General features: G+C 37.8%; 1 protein-coding gene across 4 annotated transcripts in view; it reads right to left on the minus strand.

Moving 5' to 3' along the window:
- The window catches only part of eys (EGF-like photoreceptor maintenance factor), a 242,607-nt gene that overhangs the window by 214,211 nt on the left and 7,809 nt on the right, over positions 1-20,587 (minus strand). For 3 of the 4 annotated variants that reach the window (XM_023963743.2, XM_078932366.1, XM_023963742.2), the window contains exons 1-5: positions 19,065-19,204; positions 10,047-10,876; positions 9,699-9,815; positions 4,979-5,064; positions 1,912-2,039 (exon numbers count right to left, since the gene is read on the minus strand). In XM_023963743.2, the coding sequence (XP_023819511.1) occupies positions 1,912-2,039; positions 4,979-5,064; positions 9,699-9,815; positions 10,047-10,779 (1,064 nt within the window). In that variant the 5' untranslated portion in view covers positions 10,780-10,876; positions 19,065-19,204. Of the gene's footprint in view, positions 1-1,911; positions 2,040-4,978; positions 5,065-9,698; positions 9,816-10,046; positions 10,877-19,064; positions 19,205-20,587 lie in introns of those variants that run through there. The other variant, XM_078932365.1, reaches the window with a different exon arrangement.

Here is a 20,587-nt window from a genome sequence, read left to right on the forward strand (position 1 = left end):
TACTCCAAATGACCCTTGTCGACATAAGAGGCAAACATCAAACATAAAAGGGCTCATCTGATTGATCAACAACGTAAACGGGTCCTTCCGATTGGTTAAATACATAAAGGGATTTATTTCATTTATTCAATATTTCAAGCTGTCATGAGTTTGTTTTAGCACATTTAACCCTTGTGCTATCTTAGATGACCCCCCCCCCTTACTTTGACGTGTTCTCCCTACCATGACAAAGGTGGATAAAAGTGGAAAGATTTCATGTAATCCATGGACACCAGTGAAGATCACAAATCATTGAAGAAAAAAGGTTCAGAGCACTGTCTAGTGGGTCTAGATGACCCCACTCCCAATGTTAAAGTGCCTAGGATAGCACAAGGGTCAAGGTAACCATTTATTGCGATTTTCGCCATCTTTTGCGGTATGCATATTGCACAGCTTGATGTCGCGATAACGATAAATTTGCGGTATATTGTGCAGGCCTAGCAAAAGCTATTGAAAAGAAAAACGGACATTTTCAGAGGACATCAAAACCATCAAAATGATTATCTCAAAACAGCAAGTACTCCTTCGAGAATAAAATTGACAAAGCAAATATAAACCCTGGTCTTTTTTTTTAACTTTGAGAATTGTCATCTTTATAAAGATGGTTCTTTATTGCAGAATAGCTAAACCGGACTTCACTTAGATTGTCTAATGTTACTGAAAATAAATAGAGCATGCTTTGTTTACGTCACAAATATGCTCATGTTAAATGGAATTTTTTTTGCCCCTCCTGTTTCACAACGATTTGAGCTTAATTTTCTTGATAAATGTCCTCCATTGAAGTGGCAGAAAAAAACCACAAGAACGTGTTAAAAACACCATGAAAGACAATTTTCTTCGGAGTGAGTCTTAAACTGTTCGTAAAAGAAATGGATCTGAAAGTGAAAATTTAGTATTCAGCCCTTGATGACTTAATCGGCAGCAGGAATGTAGAGCAGTTCCCTGTTATGAAGAATTTAAATGTCTGAACACAAGTCAAAGAAAGTTGCGATCAATAACAGTCACAGTGAAGCTGCAGTTTCAAATTGCATCAAACTGGAAAATTAAAAAAAAAAACAACACAATTCCAAAGCTAAATGTTATGATAACTCATAAAATCTATAGAGGTCACAGCAAATTATCTAAAGATCAGAAATGATAGTACAGACAAATTAATGAACTTGAAAAAAATCTACACCACAGACCCTGGCCGCCTCAGTAAGCATGTAAAAGGTAGAGCCATGACCGCACAATTAAACTAAATGAAACCCCTACACTTTATGACAGCAGCCAGAAGAAAGCCTCTTCCAGCTGAAATGACACGAATGAAGTTTTACAAGACTGTGTCTGAATACAACACAAAACTTGCAATAATGTTCTGAAAAACTAAATGGAAATTGCTTGGCTGAATGCTTGGCTCCAACGGTGCAAATCTGAGAGAAAATTTTGAAAAAGAAATGCATAAATGCTTTGGAGTAGACTTTTTAGGTGCAAGGCAACAATAAAGCCGAAAGCCAAAAAACTAAAACATGTTAGAAACAGTTTTTACAGATAATAAATGATTCCATGGCGTATTGTTTTTAATGCTATAACTGCAGCATAGGAAAGTCTTAAGGCATATAAAAACCAAAACAAATGCAGGGGAGGAAGGCATGTTGTTTGTGCAGTTCTGCCTCTAATGTGGCCAAGCACATAAAAACATGCACTCTGCTAATCAGCCTGAATGTGGTCTGAGCTATTGAATCTCAATGCATAAGTCATGCATGTTAGGTGCATGGCTGCTAAGGCGCAGCTAAATGTCCACTAGTGTTCCAGTCACTGCAAATGCATGTTAATGCCAGATGTGAGCAGGGCCTTTCAGACTGACCCCATTAGATTAGTGTCCTGCTTCACCTGCAGACGTAATCCGTTCCCCTGGACACACAGGTGCCGTTGTTCAAGCATGGCGATGGGGTGCACGCGTCCTGCTGCCTCCTGCATTCTGGGACCACAGTACCATCTGCACAAATGCACTCCGTTGCCTGCACGGAAGGGCAAATTAGGTCAGCTGAATCAAGGGTGGATCATACAGAAGGTCTATCACATTTCCTATCTCAAAAGTATTATTAAGAAAAGATCAGAACAAAAAAATTGTGCTTCAATTGTGCTTTAAACTCAAGTAAGCAGAAAATACCAGACAAATGCAATAATCTGAAATGGATTTAAACGTGTATAAAGGATATTTAATCATATTTTAAAGTAAAATAAAAAATAATAAATCAGGACAATAGCAAACTAATACAAAATGTAATAAATATACTAAAAATGTTGACAATGTTGAGTGTTGACAAAGCTGTTGTTATTCTCTCCTAAGCTCGGTGTAGCTTGTGTCATCAGTGGAAAAGTTATTAAAGGTTTTAAAAAACAATGAAAGCTACAATGCAGTGATGTCTCACTTTAATAATAATTTTTAAAAAAAGCCTCCACATATTCTTTGTTAGCAGCGTGTCCTCTACTACTGCTCCTACACCTGGCTGTGGTCCTGCCTCTGGCTCATCTCTGCTCCTACTCTTACACCTGGCTGTGGATCCTGTCTCAGGTTCGTCTCGCACCCCCAGCCGTTCCACAACTTCATCTGGATGAAGATCATTTGCTGGACTATTTAAACATGTAGCTGCAGAGTTAGATAAGTTAATTCTTCTCTATGAGTTCTGGAAACCCCTGAGGTTTCTTCTTTTTTTCCAGAATCCGTTTTTTTTAGGACTTTTTCTTTACCGCGAAGGGGGGGTCTAAGGGCAGGGATGCCAGTTTAGTTTATTCTGTTTAATTATAGTTTAGTATTATTTAGTATTTAGCATTGAATTCTGTGCATTTATGATTCTTTTTGATTGCATGTTTACCTTACAACTACCGATACGAAAGCCCACTAAGACTACTGTTGTTGTGAATTTGGGCTATACAACTAAAATTGAATTTTAAATGTTTAGATTAAAAACAGAGTTCCTTTTCTTCAATTTAACATTTCAAACACCAATAAACACCAATCCTTTTTTTGGTGAATGGAAATAAAAGTGATCATTTTAGAACCTATTTATTTTCTATATGAGAATTTAATTTTCAGTTGCATGAATTCAGCAAAAGTGCCATTAAATTGATAAAAAAAGGCCTTTTAAACTCCTATAAAGATGTGAGTTTACTAATAACTTTTACAAGTTCAAGTGTGTGAACTAACTTGGGAAATTTTCAATTATTTTTCTAATTATACTTATTTAACCATATTCATTTTAGAATGGAAAAACAGCAAATTGATCAATGTTCAAATTGAAACTAAAATTATATTTTAAATATTATTGTTCTGTAGTAAAAATGTAATTGACAAATTACATTAAAAAAAATAAAAATAATAAAAATGTTTCACTTTCACAATAAACTAGGTGAAATCATTTTTCATAAGAAACTGAACAAAAACCAATCAACTGCCATAAGGCATAGTTTACTGTAATTACCTCAATAGCAATGCTTGAAAAATGGGTACAATTATTTTTTATTGAATTTCCTGCTTGAAATACAGCAATAAAAAGCACATCAATAAACACAACTTGTGTTTGTATAAACACAATTAATTTTAAGACTACTAATAAATAGATGTACCCATTTCTCTCGCAGATATTTTATATTTATTGGAATAAAACTAACAAACAGTTGGGCTGATGACTCAGAACTGAAACAAATAAGTCTGACTGTATCAGTAAACTGCTAAGAATAGCACCAATGAATGCTAAGACACTTTTTTCTAAGACTACAGTACTGTAGTACGTGCTGCCATTAAAAAAACAGAAAACAAATAGAAAATGAATAATAGCTTTTTGTTTCCAAAGGCCATTCCAAAACATATTTTCTTCTGAAGAAGAACGACTTATGAAATACACACAGGAGTTGTTTTTAAAGGCAGCCAGTGATGCAACATTGTGGCAAAAGACTGACTTTTGAAGCATTTTGTGGTCAGAAAAAAATGTATTCAGTTACTTTATTTCTAAATTCCACACATGATGTGTTCTTATTTTAATTTCTTTTTTGTGTCATTCTGACGATTTAGATTTTGTTTGATTTGAATTACCGGTACTTTAAAATACTTTAATAACTTTGGTTATTAAAATATAAAAAATTTAGTTACTTACTTACAAAATGAAAAAAATCCAGTATATATACTGTGTATATATGGTTCTAATCATCCTAAAAATTAGGTTGCAAAGATGTATTTAACTTTAAGTAGATTTTGATATAGATAATAAATATAAACACCAAAAACGTAATAAACAATTTGTTTTTTTTGTCCCACTTGGAGTCAGAACAATATTTGTATTTAGCTGCAGCAGTAACATGGGTTATTTCAAGGAAGTTCCTTTTATAATCCACTCTACACTGGTTAAATGAGACATGTTGTTGAAGTCAACAATGTATTGCACATGTAGTGACCAAAACAAAGGTTATACAGAAAAGCAATTACGGGGACTACTGTATTGCTCCAACAGTATCCTCTAGAGTATCAAGAAAAAAAACACTACTGCCCCTGCAGATTGCAACATTGCAAGTTAAAGGTGAAAATTGCAGCATGCATCTAAGAAAACGAGGTTTTGATGAGAACTATTTCAGACTGGCACTTAAATATGTACAGGGTCATTCAATCAAAAAGCTAGGAGAAGAATAGGCTCTTGATTCCTCAGCTCATCTTCTGCAGCAAATAATAATTGCAGTCTGAACTTTCAGAACGAAGCTGTTTGATCTGGTTTCAAGACTATTAATTTTCAAGATGCCATTTCATGTTTATGTCCCACTAGGATAAAACAAATAAGAAGAATGAAGCCCTCACGTGCAACCCTACTGAGCAAATTTGTTTGCCCTAACATGAATATGACAAGCATTCAAAGTCAACCCTTGTGCTGCAGTGCAGGCCCCCAGATTTTTCACAACAATGACATACAAATCCTTTGGGGCTCTCTGCGCATGCACCACCCTCTCTGCATGGATTTGGGTCACAGGGGGCTTTCGTCTTCTCACAGGGAGGGCCTGCAAAACAGACAACAAAAGATTACCGAGTTTCATTCAGGCTGCAATGTGCTGAAGCCAAAATGTACATGGGCCTGTCATCTGATGCTTTTTCTACAGTACTTGATAATTGTCAACTTTTATTCAACAAGAAAAAAAAAAACGTAAACAAACAAACAAATGATGCAGTAAATCCCACGACTGACACCACAAATAAGATTTACCAGTGTGCAAAATAAATTCATGGTTTTATTGCTTATCACAATTATATAAATCCTTCTAACATAATGCTTAATGTGCTTTTAAACTGCATTTTTTTTAAATGTTCAACCATTTCAACCACACGATATAGTGGTCCATGTTAACAGTGTAAACCTGTTGTTTTCACTTGCTAAGAGTTTATAATTGTATGCTTGTGATGGATATTACCCAGTTTGTCTCTGCCTTGTCTCTGGCCAATGGCTCTGGCAACGGCCAGAGACAAGGCCAATCTGCAGCGCGTCATCCACTCAGCGGAGAAGGTCTCTCCAGGAGCTGCACATCTCCAGGACCCGGAGGCGGGCAGCCAGGATTGTAGCCGACCCCTTTCACCCAGGACATGAACTCTTTCGGCCCCTCCCCTCTGGCAAGAGGCTCCGGTCCATCAGGACCAGGACCCCGCGCCACAAGAAGCGCTTCTTCCCAACTGCAGTCAGCCTGCTGAACAGTACCCCAACTCCTCCCAGCTGACCCCCCTCCCCCTTCACTCCACTGCATATAGTCTGTTGATAACTTCATTTTAACTTATCCTTAACTGGAAAATGAAAATATGTTGGACACCAGCCCTCGAGGCCTGGATTCTGACACCCGTGATGTAAACACTTCACCACTGTAAAGGGCAGCATAAGCTTTGAGAAGACACCAAACAAGCAAATGTTAAAAAACTGACCTCCTCCTAAGATGCACCTTAATTACCGTCAGCGTTGGCAATAAAATGGAGCCCAATGGCATCCATGGTAAAGCTTTGAGGTAAATCTCATCATCAACCAAAAAAAACCCACAAATCATTGACATGAAATCAAAAGAAAGGAGAAAAAAAAAAAGATTCTCATTTGACTAAAAAAATGTTTATTCTTTTTGAAGATAATGCACTATGAGAGCTTAAACTCAAATTTAATATTTGTTTAAAAATATAACAACATACCAGTTGATGCACATGATAGGGGTTTTGTAATCGTCTGGGGCTGCTTTACGATTTTAAATTCTAAGTAATAGAGTTCAAAATTTTACTCAGAAACATACTGAGGGATGTGTGTTAGGTGTGACCTGTTAGGTATGACCTGACACACTGCAAACACCAGTTTGACAACGTGATGTGAACACAAACATTTTACAAAGCTAAACTCCCCTACAGCTTTGTGAAAGACTCACTGCCACCTTTTACAAATCCCTAGCTTCTATACTGGTAAAGTTATAAGGTTTAAGTGGCTTTTTTTCCCCTTCACAGGATTATCTCTGAGTTATTTTGATACAAGTATGAATGTTGGTTCAACACAGCAGCTACACTGCTAAAAATTGGAAAATAAAAAAATCGTTGCCCAGTATTCCTAACGTTTTGTTAAGGTTACTATACATATAATTTCCTTGACATATCTAAAAACCATTGAAAGAAACAGTTAATACTTGTAAACTTAAATCTTCTATTACTGTTTAAGTTCAATTTACAATCCTATTTAAGTGACAGTTTAAAAAATGTACGAAAAATAGGTCTAGCATTTGTTTCAGTATTCGGTTCCATTGTGTGCTTTTTTGTTTTTTTTCTGCTGTTGTGTTTGCACCCATGTGTTAAAATGACTCCAGGCTGAAAACGCTTAGACTGGATTGAAAGACCAGATTACCATTTGATTGTGTATGCAGACCAAATGAAAAAGAAATCAATATGCCTGTACTGAACACAGTAAAAATATAAAAGTCATCACAAAGGTTTACAAATGATTTTCACAGAGGATTCTCACTGAACTGTAAAGTAAGTAGTTGCTGCTGCAGATCTTTTCATACCGTAAGCATTTTCAGATAAAGTAATTTTCAACTAAGCAGCAGCCAGTAGCTTCATTTTTCTGTATTTTTTTATTTATTTTTTATAAATGTTGTGAGACCGCAACACTTAAACCCGCTGCGGCTTAACCACAAGCAGGGTAATGCTGCAGTGACATTGTGTGCAAAGGATAAAATTAGACGGAATTCACTGCAAGTTCAAGGTGAATAAAATTTGATGTTATTCCCCAGTGAGGGTTTTCATTTTTTGTGTTCTTCACATGGTGCCTACACATTTATCTTTCCAGTGACTGTCTTTGCATATTTCTTTTAATCCCCTTGCTGATACAAGTGCTCACGTCCCAGAGGCTCTACGCTGCTTCCTCTGTGGGCATCAATCTTTAGCATACAAGTCCAGGTTTCACGTTTGCCTCAGCTCATTCCAGAACTGGTTCACAAAAAGCTGGACTAATTCTAAGATCTCCATTCATCATGCTCATTAAATTTTTTTTTTTTTAAACATAAAAATAAAAAAGTTTTTTTTTTTTTTGCTAACAGCCATTCAGATCTGTATTTCACTATCCCTACTCCGTAATCATGGAGAATTATGAACTACGTCCAAATAAAACACACAAAAAAATTAAATCTGTGTCAACGAGTAACTCATTTGTCCATAAGGAAAGCATTTGCTGTAAATATTAAACTTTCAAAATCTGGCATTACTGCAGACAAATGCAAAAGAATTATTGCCTTATGCTAACTGAAAATTACCCTTTGACTAAGGTATTACCTTAGAACAGATACTCTGGAAGTAGTGCAGAGGAAAATCTATTCAAAAGAAAATCTCATTTGAAGCATCCCATGAGTTCCACTCATTATTCCGTGCACATAGGCTTTGGCCTATGAGGGCAGCCAGCACTGAGGCAGCCACTAACATCCACTTGATTAATGAGCCAACGGTAGCGAGGAGGTGGAAGAAGCACAAGCTCCAAAGAACTCCCAAGAAGCTGATAGGACAACAGGACACCATGACTATGCAAACACGTCCAAATAAGTCTATTTGCTCAAGAAAGCAGTTGAAATGAAATTAATTCAATAAATGTTCCACAGTAAAATGGAAAAGGGATGCATTTGCTACTCAAGAGTTTTTTGTTATTACATATTACTGTCAGCTCTTTTAAGGCTATATTGCATAGACATAGGGAAAATTGCATAAAGTCTAAAGTCATTTTTCAATGCAAAATAACATGTAAAAGGACAAAGTTACTATACACAGATATTAAACTAGGCATTTTATACCTAATTTAAAAAACAAACAAACAAGGCCTTGCGATGGACTGGCTGGAAAAGGTTCCAGTAACCTTTTGACCCTGAAGAGGATTGAGTGGGTTTGGAAAATGGACGGATAGCAAACAAGGTATTTATTTTAATACATGTAGGAAATACAGTGCAATTCCTATTACCTTGTCTGTACCGAAACAGAAGTAAACTAGGGCATCCTCTGAAAGATTCTTCTCCACCAAAATCCCACCAACATTTTGCTTTTTAACTTTGATGACAAGTGGGATCCAAACACACCTAATTGTATGGCTTTTTTCTTCCACCCATGCTTCACCTCCTCTCCAAGTCAACAGACAGACATACAAATGGTATCTATCACATTCCACCCCTTGGGTCTTGGCTTAGCACAAGAAAAATACTTTCTTTCTCCACTGCACTGCCCTAATCTGGTCTTGAATACAAGGATGCCACCGAATGCTGCAAACAACCTTGAAACCATATCTCCAAAAATAATAAGCTGAAAGCATGAGTTGGACTCAAAAGAAAAATAAAACTACAATGGTTCAAAAATGCTGCCAAGACAAAGTGTGCTGCAGACAAAACAATGAATCATTGTAAAGAACCACCTGGAGGGCTTATTCCAGAAAGTTCATAGCAGGCTTGCTGTTCCTGCAGATAGTGGTATTCAGGGCAGCTTGAAGAGTATCCAAGTCTTAAAAACTGTGTGCGGTGATCATCGAGTTACCTCAATGATGTGAATGAGGATTAATCATGATTGATGCAGCAATGTTCCAATGTTCCGCTGATGAAAATATTATCCTATTTTCACTCGTAAGCATCCAGCCTATTCAGTCTATGCAGGCCAGTGTGAATGGTTTGTTCAGAGATGCATATGCATGTCAACGCCAAGAAACAATACATTGCAAATTATATTTGAACAGACTGTTGTAATCCTTTGTTTATTAACGCCGACACGCTCAGTTAGGAAACACTTTACCTGAGGTGCTTTACAGTGGCACATCAGTGGTTGTGATTTAAAGTGTTTGACTTACTGTGGCTGCTCTGTATATTACAATGAAGTTTATGACTCGTGAGATGCGGATCTTTATAAGATTTATTACTTCTGTAGTATTGATAGTTTCCAAAGATAGTTCCTCCTTTCAAGCAAATGAAATAGAAACTGTGGAAACTGATTTTTTTGTCTCCACTCTTTGATGTGCAAGGTATTTCTAAGACTTTTCCAGCCCGATTGTGGGTCATTCAAATGTTTAGACAGAAGGGGCTACACCTTGGTCTCTGTGACTTGTAATCTATTTATGGCCTGTTTCACTACAAACAAGTTCGAAAAAAATCCTGCTTACCAGAGAATCCACTACCGCAGATGCATTTAAAGGAAGTAGGCGACATCTGAACGCATGTCCCATTCTCACATACTCTGACACAGTTCGCCTTCCCAACTATTTCTGAGCAGTTTGGTCCTGCAACACAGAAAAGAGCAGAAAATGAATACTCAGATGAACAAGCAGGTGTAGTTCTGTTGGCATGCACACATTTACTTAACTTATATAGAGTTGTCAGTTATGTTTTGACATCCATGTGTTCATAAATTGCAAAAAACAAATAGACAGTCACCATTTAAACTCTATATTTTAATTTAAAAAATGAAAACATTTTATTAAACTTTTTTGGTGTGTTGCAGCAATTCGTACCTGTAAAATGAGGAGGGCAAAGACATTTATATGTCCTTTTATTTGGATCTGTAGATCCATTGCTCAAGCAGACTCCTTTGTTTTGACAAGGATTTTCCAAACAAGAATCAAACTTCTCACAAAATCTCCCAGAGTAATGGTGGTGGCATCGACAGTGGTATGCTCCTTCCAGAAAACTTGTCTGGCAAACACCGTTACCGGAACAAAGGCGGAGAAACGGAGAGGGCTGGCAAAGATGTGTTTTAACCGACACATTGAGCCTCAAACCAAGCTGGCACAGCTGTGTGTCACCTTCATGAGCAGCAATGAAGTAATGATGACCTGGTGTGATCCACTTCGCCTCAACTTCTTCGTTTTCCTTTAAAATGTGGGGGAACAGGAGATCTCCATTTATGGAACAACTTTCAAAACTGTCTTTTGACACATTGAAAAGTTTGATGCCGTATGACTTGAATGTTTCATCAGCAGACATCAGCAGCTTGTCTCCAAGTTGCAGCTGAAGTGGGCATATCTGTGGGAAGTTGGAAGGGTGCTTACTCAGTTCGTTTCCCCCGTGAGAACTCCAGCATTCCGATGCACTGTTACAAAGATTTCCAATCAAAGTCCAGTTAACTTGGATAGTGTGTTTTTGAGGGTGCCATTCCGGTGAATCCTGCCTATCGCAAAGGGTTTGGCATTGGATGATACGAACAGCCACAAATGTGACAATCAAATGAAAAAATGATAACCCCATCTTCCTTTATATATTCGATCAACAAGAGAAACTTGATTGAGTTCATGAACGGGTTGTCATGTGTCGTTTTGCCCCCGATCCTCCATGAAGTCCATACCTAAGGGGGGAAAAAAAAGTTTGATTTAAATTTGCAAAATGTACCAATAGTGCTTCAAAACATTATTCCACAGCTCTACATTAAATCTTTATTCAGAACATTATAAATACTTGCAGCTACAACACATGTTGCCGGAGCTGTCATAATCTCACGCTGTGTTGCTGACCACCAAGTGTGTCACAGAAGCCTCAGTCTTCTAAAATTTCTTCAGGGAGCGACAATGTTGGGAAAAATATTCTCTCCCCCCAACGGGGGGGAGAAATACCTCCATGACAGGCAGGAGGATGAGTTAAAGCAGAAAGCATTGTCTCTCTCCCTCAGGCCCTTTTTATATGTGCACACCAGATAAAACAACAAAATAGCAGAAGCTCTATGGAAGAAAAACTCTGCCCAGTGATCAACTCGCGTGGGCTGATAAAAACATCTGGATGGTAATAACTAACAAAGCTCTGAAAATAGAACACTAATATCACTAATATCCTATGGTGGCAGTGATCGCTCCGAAGCCATCCCCGGGAACTGGATTTAAGGCAGAAAAATGTAGCTTTGAAAAGCGTCAGATTCAGTGAGCAAACACTTTACTACAGTAAAGTGGTGGATATCAGGAAAAAGCTGCTTTTATCAGCTTCAAAATCACTTGGATTGACATTAACCGTGTAAACAGTTGAAGAGTTAATGGTAATTCACAGAATATCAGCTAAAACTCTGGAGTTAAAGGGTTATTGCACAGATGTGGATGGGATGTAGCAGTGGCGGACCGTGCATTACACACCTGAGTCTTCAGTAGTGCTATGTCTGAATCACTCAACCCCTCATTAACCATTTTTATGACTCTAAATAAACCTAAAAAAATAAAACAGTAGACAAATGTCACTATGCAACTATACAGCCAGCACAAACATTGAAAACAATTACATGAATTTGGAACATTATTTATTATGATATTTATCCCTTTCACTCATCAAAAAATCTGATTATTTAGAGACTAAATCCATCCTCCTCTCTTTCCTCAAAAACATTCATGTAGATTATCGTCTTCAGTTCCGTGAAGAAGTCCTTCTCTATTGCCATCAAGGCCAGTGCTAAGAGCCGAGTCTGTCCAGTTGCGTTTCTGTGTAGGTTTTAATTGCTTTAGAGCTGAAAATGTCCACTCGACAGACCCAGTGGACACACAGCTGGTCAGCACCAAACACACAAATCTGTACGGCTGCTTATGATCTTATGAACCTATGAGATTCATTCATTTATTCATTGTCTATTCCGTTTTATCCCTTTTGGGGTCACAGGACTGCTGGAGCCTATCCCGGGTCACCTGCGGGCGAAGGATGGGGACACCCTGGACAGGTCGCCAGTCTGTCACAGGGTACCAGTGGGAGATTTTCCTGTTAAATCCTCCATGGTGTACATTACAGTCAGCTCTGTTTTTAACTGATACAGATCAAAAAGTACTCTTCGGCTCTGTGTCACACTGGACAAGGCTGCATGTGACTTCCTGAAACTTCTGTCCAGTCAGAGGGTCTGAATACTGTAACGTTGCCTAAGCGACCTAGAAGGCCCTGCTGACACCATCTCAAAATCTGATTGGTTGAAAGAAATGAATGACCTACATTGATTTTGCATCACAGGACCTTCAGAATGGAGAGTGAAGGCCCTCACCCTGCCTGGCAACAAAGGACAGCTGAAATGCGATTGGTTAAACAGTCGCAACAGATTTAACTCCGCCCATGTTGAGGCACGCCTCGGTCTGAAGACTACAGCCAGGGGCTTCTCCCACACAGGCAAAATGGTGTGCTACAAGTAAGCGGGCTCTGTGGCCTCGAACTTGGGTTGTCTTTTGTGTCACTGAAAAAATAGTAATTCTCTGATTTTTAAGATATATATTTTTTTAAATGAATATATGTTAGATATCCTGGATAAAACATGCAATAAATTTAGAATCTGCAAAATATTGTTTCAAACAGTTATCCAAGAAAGGTTAAACTATTTTGAACAGTGGGCTGCACGATGGCGCAGTGATTAGCGCTCTTGCCTCACCGCAAGAAGCCCCCCGGTTCAAGTCCCGGCTGGGGGACATGAAAAACACAACATCAATGGGGGACCTTTCTGTGTGGAGTTTGCATGTTCTCCCCGTGCATGCGTGGGTTTTCTCCGGGATCTCCGGCTTCCTCCCACCGTCCAAAAACATGCTACATAGGTTGATTGTGTGATTGAGGATATTCCACCCTGCGACAGACTGGCAACCAGTCCAGGGTATCCCTTGCCTACGCCCAAGTGGCCGAGATAGGCTCCGGCAACCCCGGTTAAGAAGATGAAAAAAAAATATTTTGAACAGTTTGTAAATGTGAGCTTGGTTAAATCAACATCTTTATGCTATCAAAGACTTGTATTTGAAAAGCTGCTAAATGTGCTGCTGCTGTATTCCTCCAGGTCCGCAACGCATTTAAACATTTCCTGCTTTTACAACTTCTAACTTTACTGTTTTGGTTCACTGTCAGCACACTTATTTCTGTCACTATCAGCAGGGATCGCTTTCAGTAAAAAAGCTCTAGAAATCCTCTGTGCGTTACTGCCAACCCCCAAAGGGACAAACTCAAAACTCTTGACAGACCACAACCACCTGCGAGGAAAGACATATGTTGAAGATGAAGACCAGTGACAACAGCAGAATGCAAGTTTTTTCTTAGCATCAAATGTACCTGCCTTAACAAGTTATTACGGGATGTATGCCATATACGACAAAGAAGACAAAAATCTGTTTCCTTAAAATTGGTAATGACAAACAAACAACTTATAGATTCATCTTTTATTTCATTCATTCATCTTCTAAACCGGTAGTATCCCTTTTGGGGGTCACGAAGCCTATCCAGGCCAATTCCGTCTGATGAAAAGGTCTAGAAGACTTTTCACATAGTAGCTTTTTCAGTTCTAACTCCCATTTAAGGTAATTTATATGGTAATTTCAGAGGTGTAACCAAAAAAAAAAAAAAAACACAAATTAATGAAAAGCAATTTGTAGCATATGAATTGTACCACGTTTAATGGATTACAGAGTTGTCTTAGTAGACATCATGGATGTGTACAGTACACATTAAGGAAGGCATATATCTGAATATTGATGTACAGAGCAAACTCACTCATACAGACCAGCATCTCAAGTTTGACTTTGACCTTCACCTAAGTCACATGAACACTGACCTCGGCAACTACGGCTATTCCAGCAGGACATTGGTGAAAGCCAAGACAAGGAGAAGTAGAGGGACTGAGCCCAGGCAGGAAGGGAAGTGACAGAGCAACAAACCTGAAAAGACCCGTTACGGTCATCCTTTTGAGCTATTTTAAAAACATTCCCAGTGGTAATTTAACCATGATTGTGCCGTTTTTAGCCAAAATCAAAAAAAGTTATGTTGTTTTCCAGGACATAGTTTCTCAGAAATGCAATGTTAAGCTTTTGTCCTGCATCATCAGAAAAATATATGTATGAGTATAAATACCTCGGTGTATTGATTGATGACTCCCTCACTTTCAAACCTCATGTGGAGAATTTTGTCAAGAAACTGAGACTAAAATTGGGTTTTTATTTTCGAAATAAGCTGTGTTTTTCATTTGAAGTAAAGAAGCGACTTGTAGCTGCGACTTTCCTCTCTGTGTTAGATTATGGAGACCTGTTTTACATGAATGCTTCAGCTCAATGTCTTTCGAAAAATTGACACGGTTTATCATTCTTGTCTGAGGTTCATCACTAACTGTAAAACAATGACACATCACTGTGAGTTGTATTCCCGAGTGGGTTGGCCTGCCCTGGCCATACGGAGGAGGATTCATTGGTACACTTTCATTTATAAGGCACTGCTTGGACTATTGCCGACCTACATCTGTTCCTTACTGTCACAGAGGAGCGTTGATTCTTATTCTCTTCGCTCACGTGATCATGTGTTGCTCTCTGTTCCATTTGCTCGCACCGAATTGGGCAAAAAGGCTTTTTTCCACTCTGTACCTTATGCATGGAACATGTTGCAGAAGGATTGGAAGTTGACAGAGTTGATTTCCTTGAATGCTTTTAAAGTTAAACTGAGAGGTCTCGACGCTGACTCCTCAACATGCACTTGTTTTTTATAATCGGTCTGTTACTTCCTGTTATTTTGCTCTTTGTAATTATGTAACTGTATTTTAGTCGCTGCTGCCGCTTGGCCAGGACTCCCTTGAAAAAGAGGTTTTAAATCTCAACGGGACTTTCCTGGTTAAATGAAGGTTAAATAAATAAAAAAATACAAGGACATGTTAAAAATGGCAAAAACACATTTTTCCTTGTAGTGGGTTTTTTCAATTGCCAGAAACTAAACAGAATCTTTAACACATATCTATGTCAAAATGGAGGAACCTCAACGAAAGTGTTGGTTTAAGAAATTTCCAGTGTCCTATGTCCCATTTGACATATATAGCCAAGAGACTGGAGTCCTATTTCAACCCAATCCATGCAAACAACGAACCACTGACGAGTGCCACCACCTCTGATCCAAACCAAGACCTTCACAACATATAATGACCTTAGTTGAACATGCATTCATTGTGGATTGCATTCACTGGAAATTCATTGGAAATGATTGCTTCAGACAAGCAATATTTGCAAATGCCAGAAAAAATTAAAGTTTTGTCAAGGTAATAATTCTCTACCATTAAAAACATGTTTAAAAATTGGTAATAAAAAGTAATTTTATTTATAAAAGACAGCTAATTGCTAGGGTGCTTTTTAGGATTTGCATTAAAATGACAAACAAAAGCAGTTCTAGAATAAAAGGGTCAGCGGTTCGGGATCATGTTAAGTCATTGTCATCTCACACAAACTGGTTCTATGAATAGACTCCAGCAGAATCTATAATGTAAGCATGCAATCACAAAGGTGGGCAGAGGGCATTGGATCAATGGAAGACTGAAAATCCTCACACGGCTGATCACTCAGAGAAGCAGCAGCAGGTCACTACATATTATCACATCAAACTGTTGGGCTGCATGACAATTATTGTTTATTACACCAGATAAAACAGGCAACAGCAACTGGAACATTGCTTCAAAACAGTTTTATAAGGAATTCAAATAATAGGCCAACCGTTAATAATTTACAGATCTTTTATTTAATAAAACAGCCCATTAAGTTGAGTTTAATCAAAAGTAGGTCACTTGGAAATGTGTCTGCTAGAAACATACCATCTAATGAGAAAGGCTGAATTATTTTATTTCTTCAAAGAAGTCAAGTTTGGCTTATTAAGCTAACACTGCAATACACACAGACATTGATGGAAATGAGGGCTCCTGAGTAATATGTGGTTACCAGTTACAGTACAATGGGACTCATGCAAGAATGAGGATACACAGTTGTAAATTGAAGCAAAAATTGTTGGGATAATTCATCCCATCTTTCCTTTCATATGCTAATTTCTCATCCTCTTCTTGGTTCTGAAGTTCTCTGACCCTGACAGCTACTGACTTGTCTGGATTCTGCTGCTGCTGTTTGCTGTTGTGCTGTATTGAGTGCATTGTACTTTTTTGCCTGCTCAGGGAATACCGATGACTTCTTAGAAGTTTATATTTGGATTGCATGTTAAATGAAGTGGAATATATTTAGAAACTACAGTAAAGGCATTTACTTTTTTTTTCTCCCACACCAAACTTGTTATGAAGTTACCATCCCTTTATTTTCATTTTCTAAAACTACAGATTTACAAAATACTTGTAAGGAAAATCAATTCACTAACATACTTGTATCAACAGATAACATATCAAGGAGACTGGTGTGTCAAGGGTTTTAGTACTTTCTTCCCATTTAGACCAACACTTTGTGATCATTCCGCCTAATATTTCCTGAGAAATGAATCAGATACTGCAAACAAATGATACCTGATGATATCCAAGTCGAGTCAGAAGAAGGTGAACATGTACAAATTTAATTTAACTTATCCTTCCATTTACTGTTAAACTCATTTCTAACATCAGCAAATGAAAGCAGTTGGAAAATGTTGTGCCATTTCTCTTTGAATTATGGTAGACTTGAGTCGTCTGCCATCATCTGTAAATAATGGTGGCCCTAAAGTGCAAATCACATCAACAAATCACTCGACGCAAAAGCATTCTGAATGTTACATACAAAAAAAGCTAAACATGTAAAAAAAAACAACAATATTACATTTAAGAAATCGTATAAATGAAATAAAAATGAAACATTTTGGAAAACAAAAGTATTCTCTGTAAATCTATGTTTAAAAAATGAAAAAAGAAGAATCAGTAAAAGGTAAGTTCAATAGGAAATCGCTGATTGGATGATGACATCCAATCAGTTAAGTCCTATAGTACCTACCATTTCTGGTTTCTTATTGTGTTTAAATTTTTAACATTCCATTTTGATTTCTGGAAATAAAAAAAATAAATCATTTTTATTTTGTTTAGTTTTTTTGTAATTGTATTTTTGTTTCTGCATTTTTTTTCTCTCTCTCTAGAATTTAATGTTTTTGATTATTCTTTTTGTTTTTTAATTTGTGTTAAGTGATTTGTTGCACTTCAGAGCCACCATAGTAAACACCTCTGAACCATACGGTATATTCTAAAGAAGGAACTAATAAAAATTGACCTCTAAGATTTGCAATGATGGTTTATTATTTGATAATGCAAAATGTATTTATGTTGAAATCAGCATGTGAGCGTCAAAATTGGAAAATCAATTTCATTTTCTGTGTTCTATGAACAGCGTGGTGCCGCTGCATCAGAGGTGAGTCACCAAAGTTACTGTGGAGCCACTTGAGAAGTAATTCACCAAACTCCACCAGCCTGCTGGCCACATCATTCGTTCTCCCAGACCAACAGATCTCCTGCTAATCAGTTTCTGCATAACACTGATAAACATCTTTTCATGCAAAACTTAAAGTCAGAGCCCCTATTAAGACAGCCACCAATGCCAAAGGTCAACCACTTCACATTTCAAACATGATGATTAAATGAGCAGGTTTGCCTTCACAAAACCCTCAACTGCTCGTTTTTGGTTTCTTACATCAAATGAAAAAAAGTGTCCAAGAGCTGCAAGGTGCTTTCTAGAGTCTAATGGCTGAAATAAGACAACCATGAGATAAATCAGGCCAGATCGAGCAGCAGCACATATTTCCACAGCGGGATTTAACCTCTGTGGGTTGTTCATTTTTGTTTGAGGCGATACGTTTATCAGCAGCTGCCCTAGTGTGGCGTAGTCCACAGCGCTCATTGTTTTTATGGCGTTTTGGAAGACGACATCAGCAGGTCAAGGGTGTGCATCTTTGCATGTTAAAGCAGTGAAGAAAGCCATGCCAGATACGAGTTTATTTAAAAGAAAATGACACAAGAAAGCTCATTTGAAGACGAAATAGGTAAAGTATTCATCCACGTTGCAGTCGTGGGACATTTTCAAACCTGTCTTCGAGAGCTAAATCTCCCTTATCTGTCTGCTTTAAATGTGGAAAACTTAATATAAGCAACACATTCAATAACATCCCTTTAAATGCAGGTTCCATAGGTAGGTCTAAGTACTAAATTAGGCAAAATAAGAATAAAAAAAATCAGCACCAGCATCTTGGAATAAGAGGTGTACTCAAATTATAAAACATAATTGCATCGGTAGAATTCTAAAAGACTAAGAGTTTAGCAGGTTTGACCAATGCTATTCTTTTTTTTTTTAACGAAAGCAATATTTACATGTGTTTTTTTTTTTTTTTTTTTTTTACAATATTGACATGTTTCAATTTTCACAAGTCTTTTGACTATGTAGTTTCATTTTGTGTATTTTAAATCACAATTTTAAAATACATGTTAAGTGTAATAAGTTTATAAGTGGTTCAATTATGCTAAAATGAAAAAAAAACTAAAATTGGATAGATATATCATCTAGAAAACGATTCTATGTTTATTTAGACAAGTAATTTATATATTTTTCACTGTGATTAGAGACTGAAATCTTTTTTGAAAAGAGAGAAATAAACATGACAGAAAGTTCTTCCATAAACACAGCTGATAGAGGCCTGCAGTCCCGCTGCAGACGCTGCTGCGGGGATTTTCTTGGGACGGATAATCTGAGCGCAAACGGACCATCTGCTGTATGGGCATGTTTTCCTCCTCCTCCTCCTCCTCCTCCTGCTGCTGCTGTCGTTTTTACACTAATAAGTTTCGTGCTCACCTTTGAGTTGAAAGGTGTTCCGCCCTGGGACAAAAGCATGCAACGTAAATCGGGAGAAGCTCTTATTCAGAGTTCATGCGTGGAACTCGCGCAGAACAACAGCGGAACTGCGCGCGTGGCTGTCAGAGGAGGACGCATTGAGAGGGGCGGGGTTAGAGAGCCTTCCCGATTGATTGATTAATTAATTAGGCTTAGCTGAATACTCATTAACCAGGCAAAGTCATTATCTGGCATAAACAGCAGAATCATCTATGGCTAAAACCAAACGTAAAAAAATAAAACAAAACAAAAAAGCAAAAGAATTAAATAAAAAATTGAAAGAAAAACATAAAATAAAATAGAGATTCTAAGAAAATATCTTTTAAAAGGTCAGTTGGCTGAATTGTCAAGAAAAAATTTTAATAAGTTCAAATAGGAGGTGAGGTGTTCCCACAACAAGATTACTACTTAGACCAGTGGCGGTTCTACACTGACTTACTCCCTGGGCGAGTAACCCCACAGGCGCCCCCCCTCCCCCCCGCACACCTACAAAATTTGACAACATCCTGTTGTGTTCCCTATCTTCTATTTAGCTATTTTACACAAAAAAATGCATGAATGTTCTAGACTCATATTACAGGGGGGTCAAACTAAGTCACACAGGGGGCCTAAGTTAAAAACACGCTTAAGGTTTTGGGCCGAAGAAGATAAACATTTAATGAACACACTAAAGCTAAACTTTTAAACCTTTTAAACTGAACTTTTTGAACATAAATATGAATAAAAACAGGAACACAAGTTAAACCTTAAATAATATGTTGCTCCCCATAGAAATATATTCTGTCAAAATTATACAAAAATGAACATGCTGCAGAACAAAACAAAGAAAGCCTGGAAATATTAATAAGAAATTACAAATCAAATAATTCCATTTTTTTTGCTCTTTTATCATTTTTTAGAGCATTTTTTTTTAGAGCTGGACTCCTGCTTCATTTTTAACAATAATTTCTTAATGTGTGACGCCCTGTGTGTGTCTTTGTGAAACATATCAGAGGGATTAGATCTAAAAAATAAACTTATTGTGATTAATATGTTTAGGTCTTATAAAACATTAAAGACTAAATCATAGAACTCGTCAGTGGGATTACTCCAAAAATATTTGGCATTTCCCTAAATTTGTGCAACACCAACAGCAGAAATCCTCCAAAAAACCTCAATCCATATAAAAATGGTCTGCGCTCCCCCCCCCCCCCCCCCTTTCCCTCTGACACACGCGGCTCCGTCTCTATGACGGGAGCCGCAGCTGCGGCTCAGAGTTGATTGTCAGATAGAAAAAGACTCCCCTCACGCCTGTTAGTGTGATTCAGCCAGCCACCGGCGAGTTGCGCCCCCCTCTCGAGTTTTTTGACTAATGTTCCAAAGACTACAGCAAAGAGGTGTGGCCGCAAGCGTCTTGCAGCAGAGGGCGGTGGTCACGTGCGTGTCGGGTCTGCCGTGTCAGAGCAAAGTATTGTGGGAAATAATCCCCATTGCCTGCTTTTGTC

Source organism: Oryzias latipes, chromosome 15 (assembly GCF_053564925.1).
Source record: "Oryzias latipes strain Hd-rR chromosome 15, Olatipes_Hd-rR_3.1".
Taxonomy (NCBI): domain Eukaryota; kingdom Metazoa; phylum Chordata; class Actinopteri; order Beloniformes; family Adrianichthyidae; genus Oryzias; species Oryzias latipes.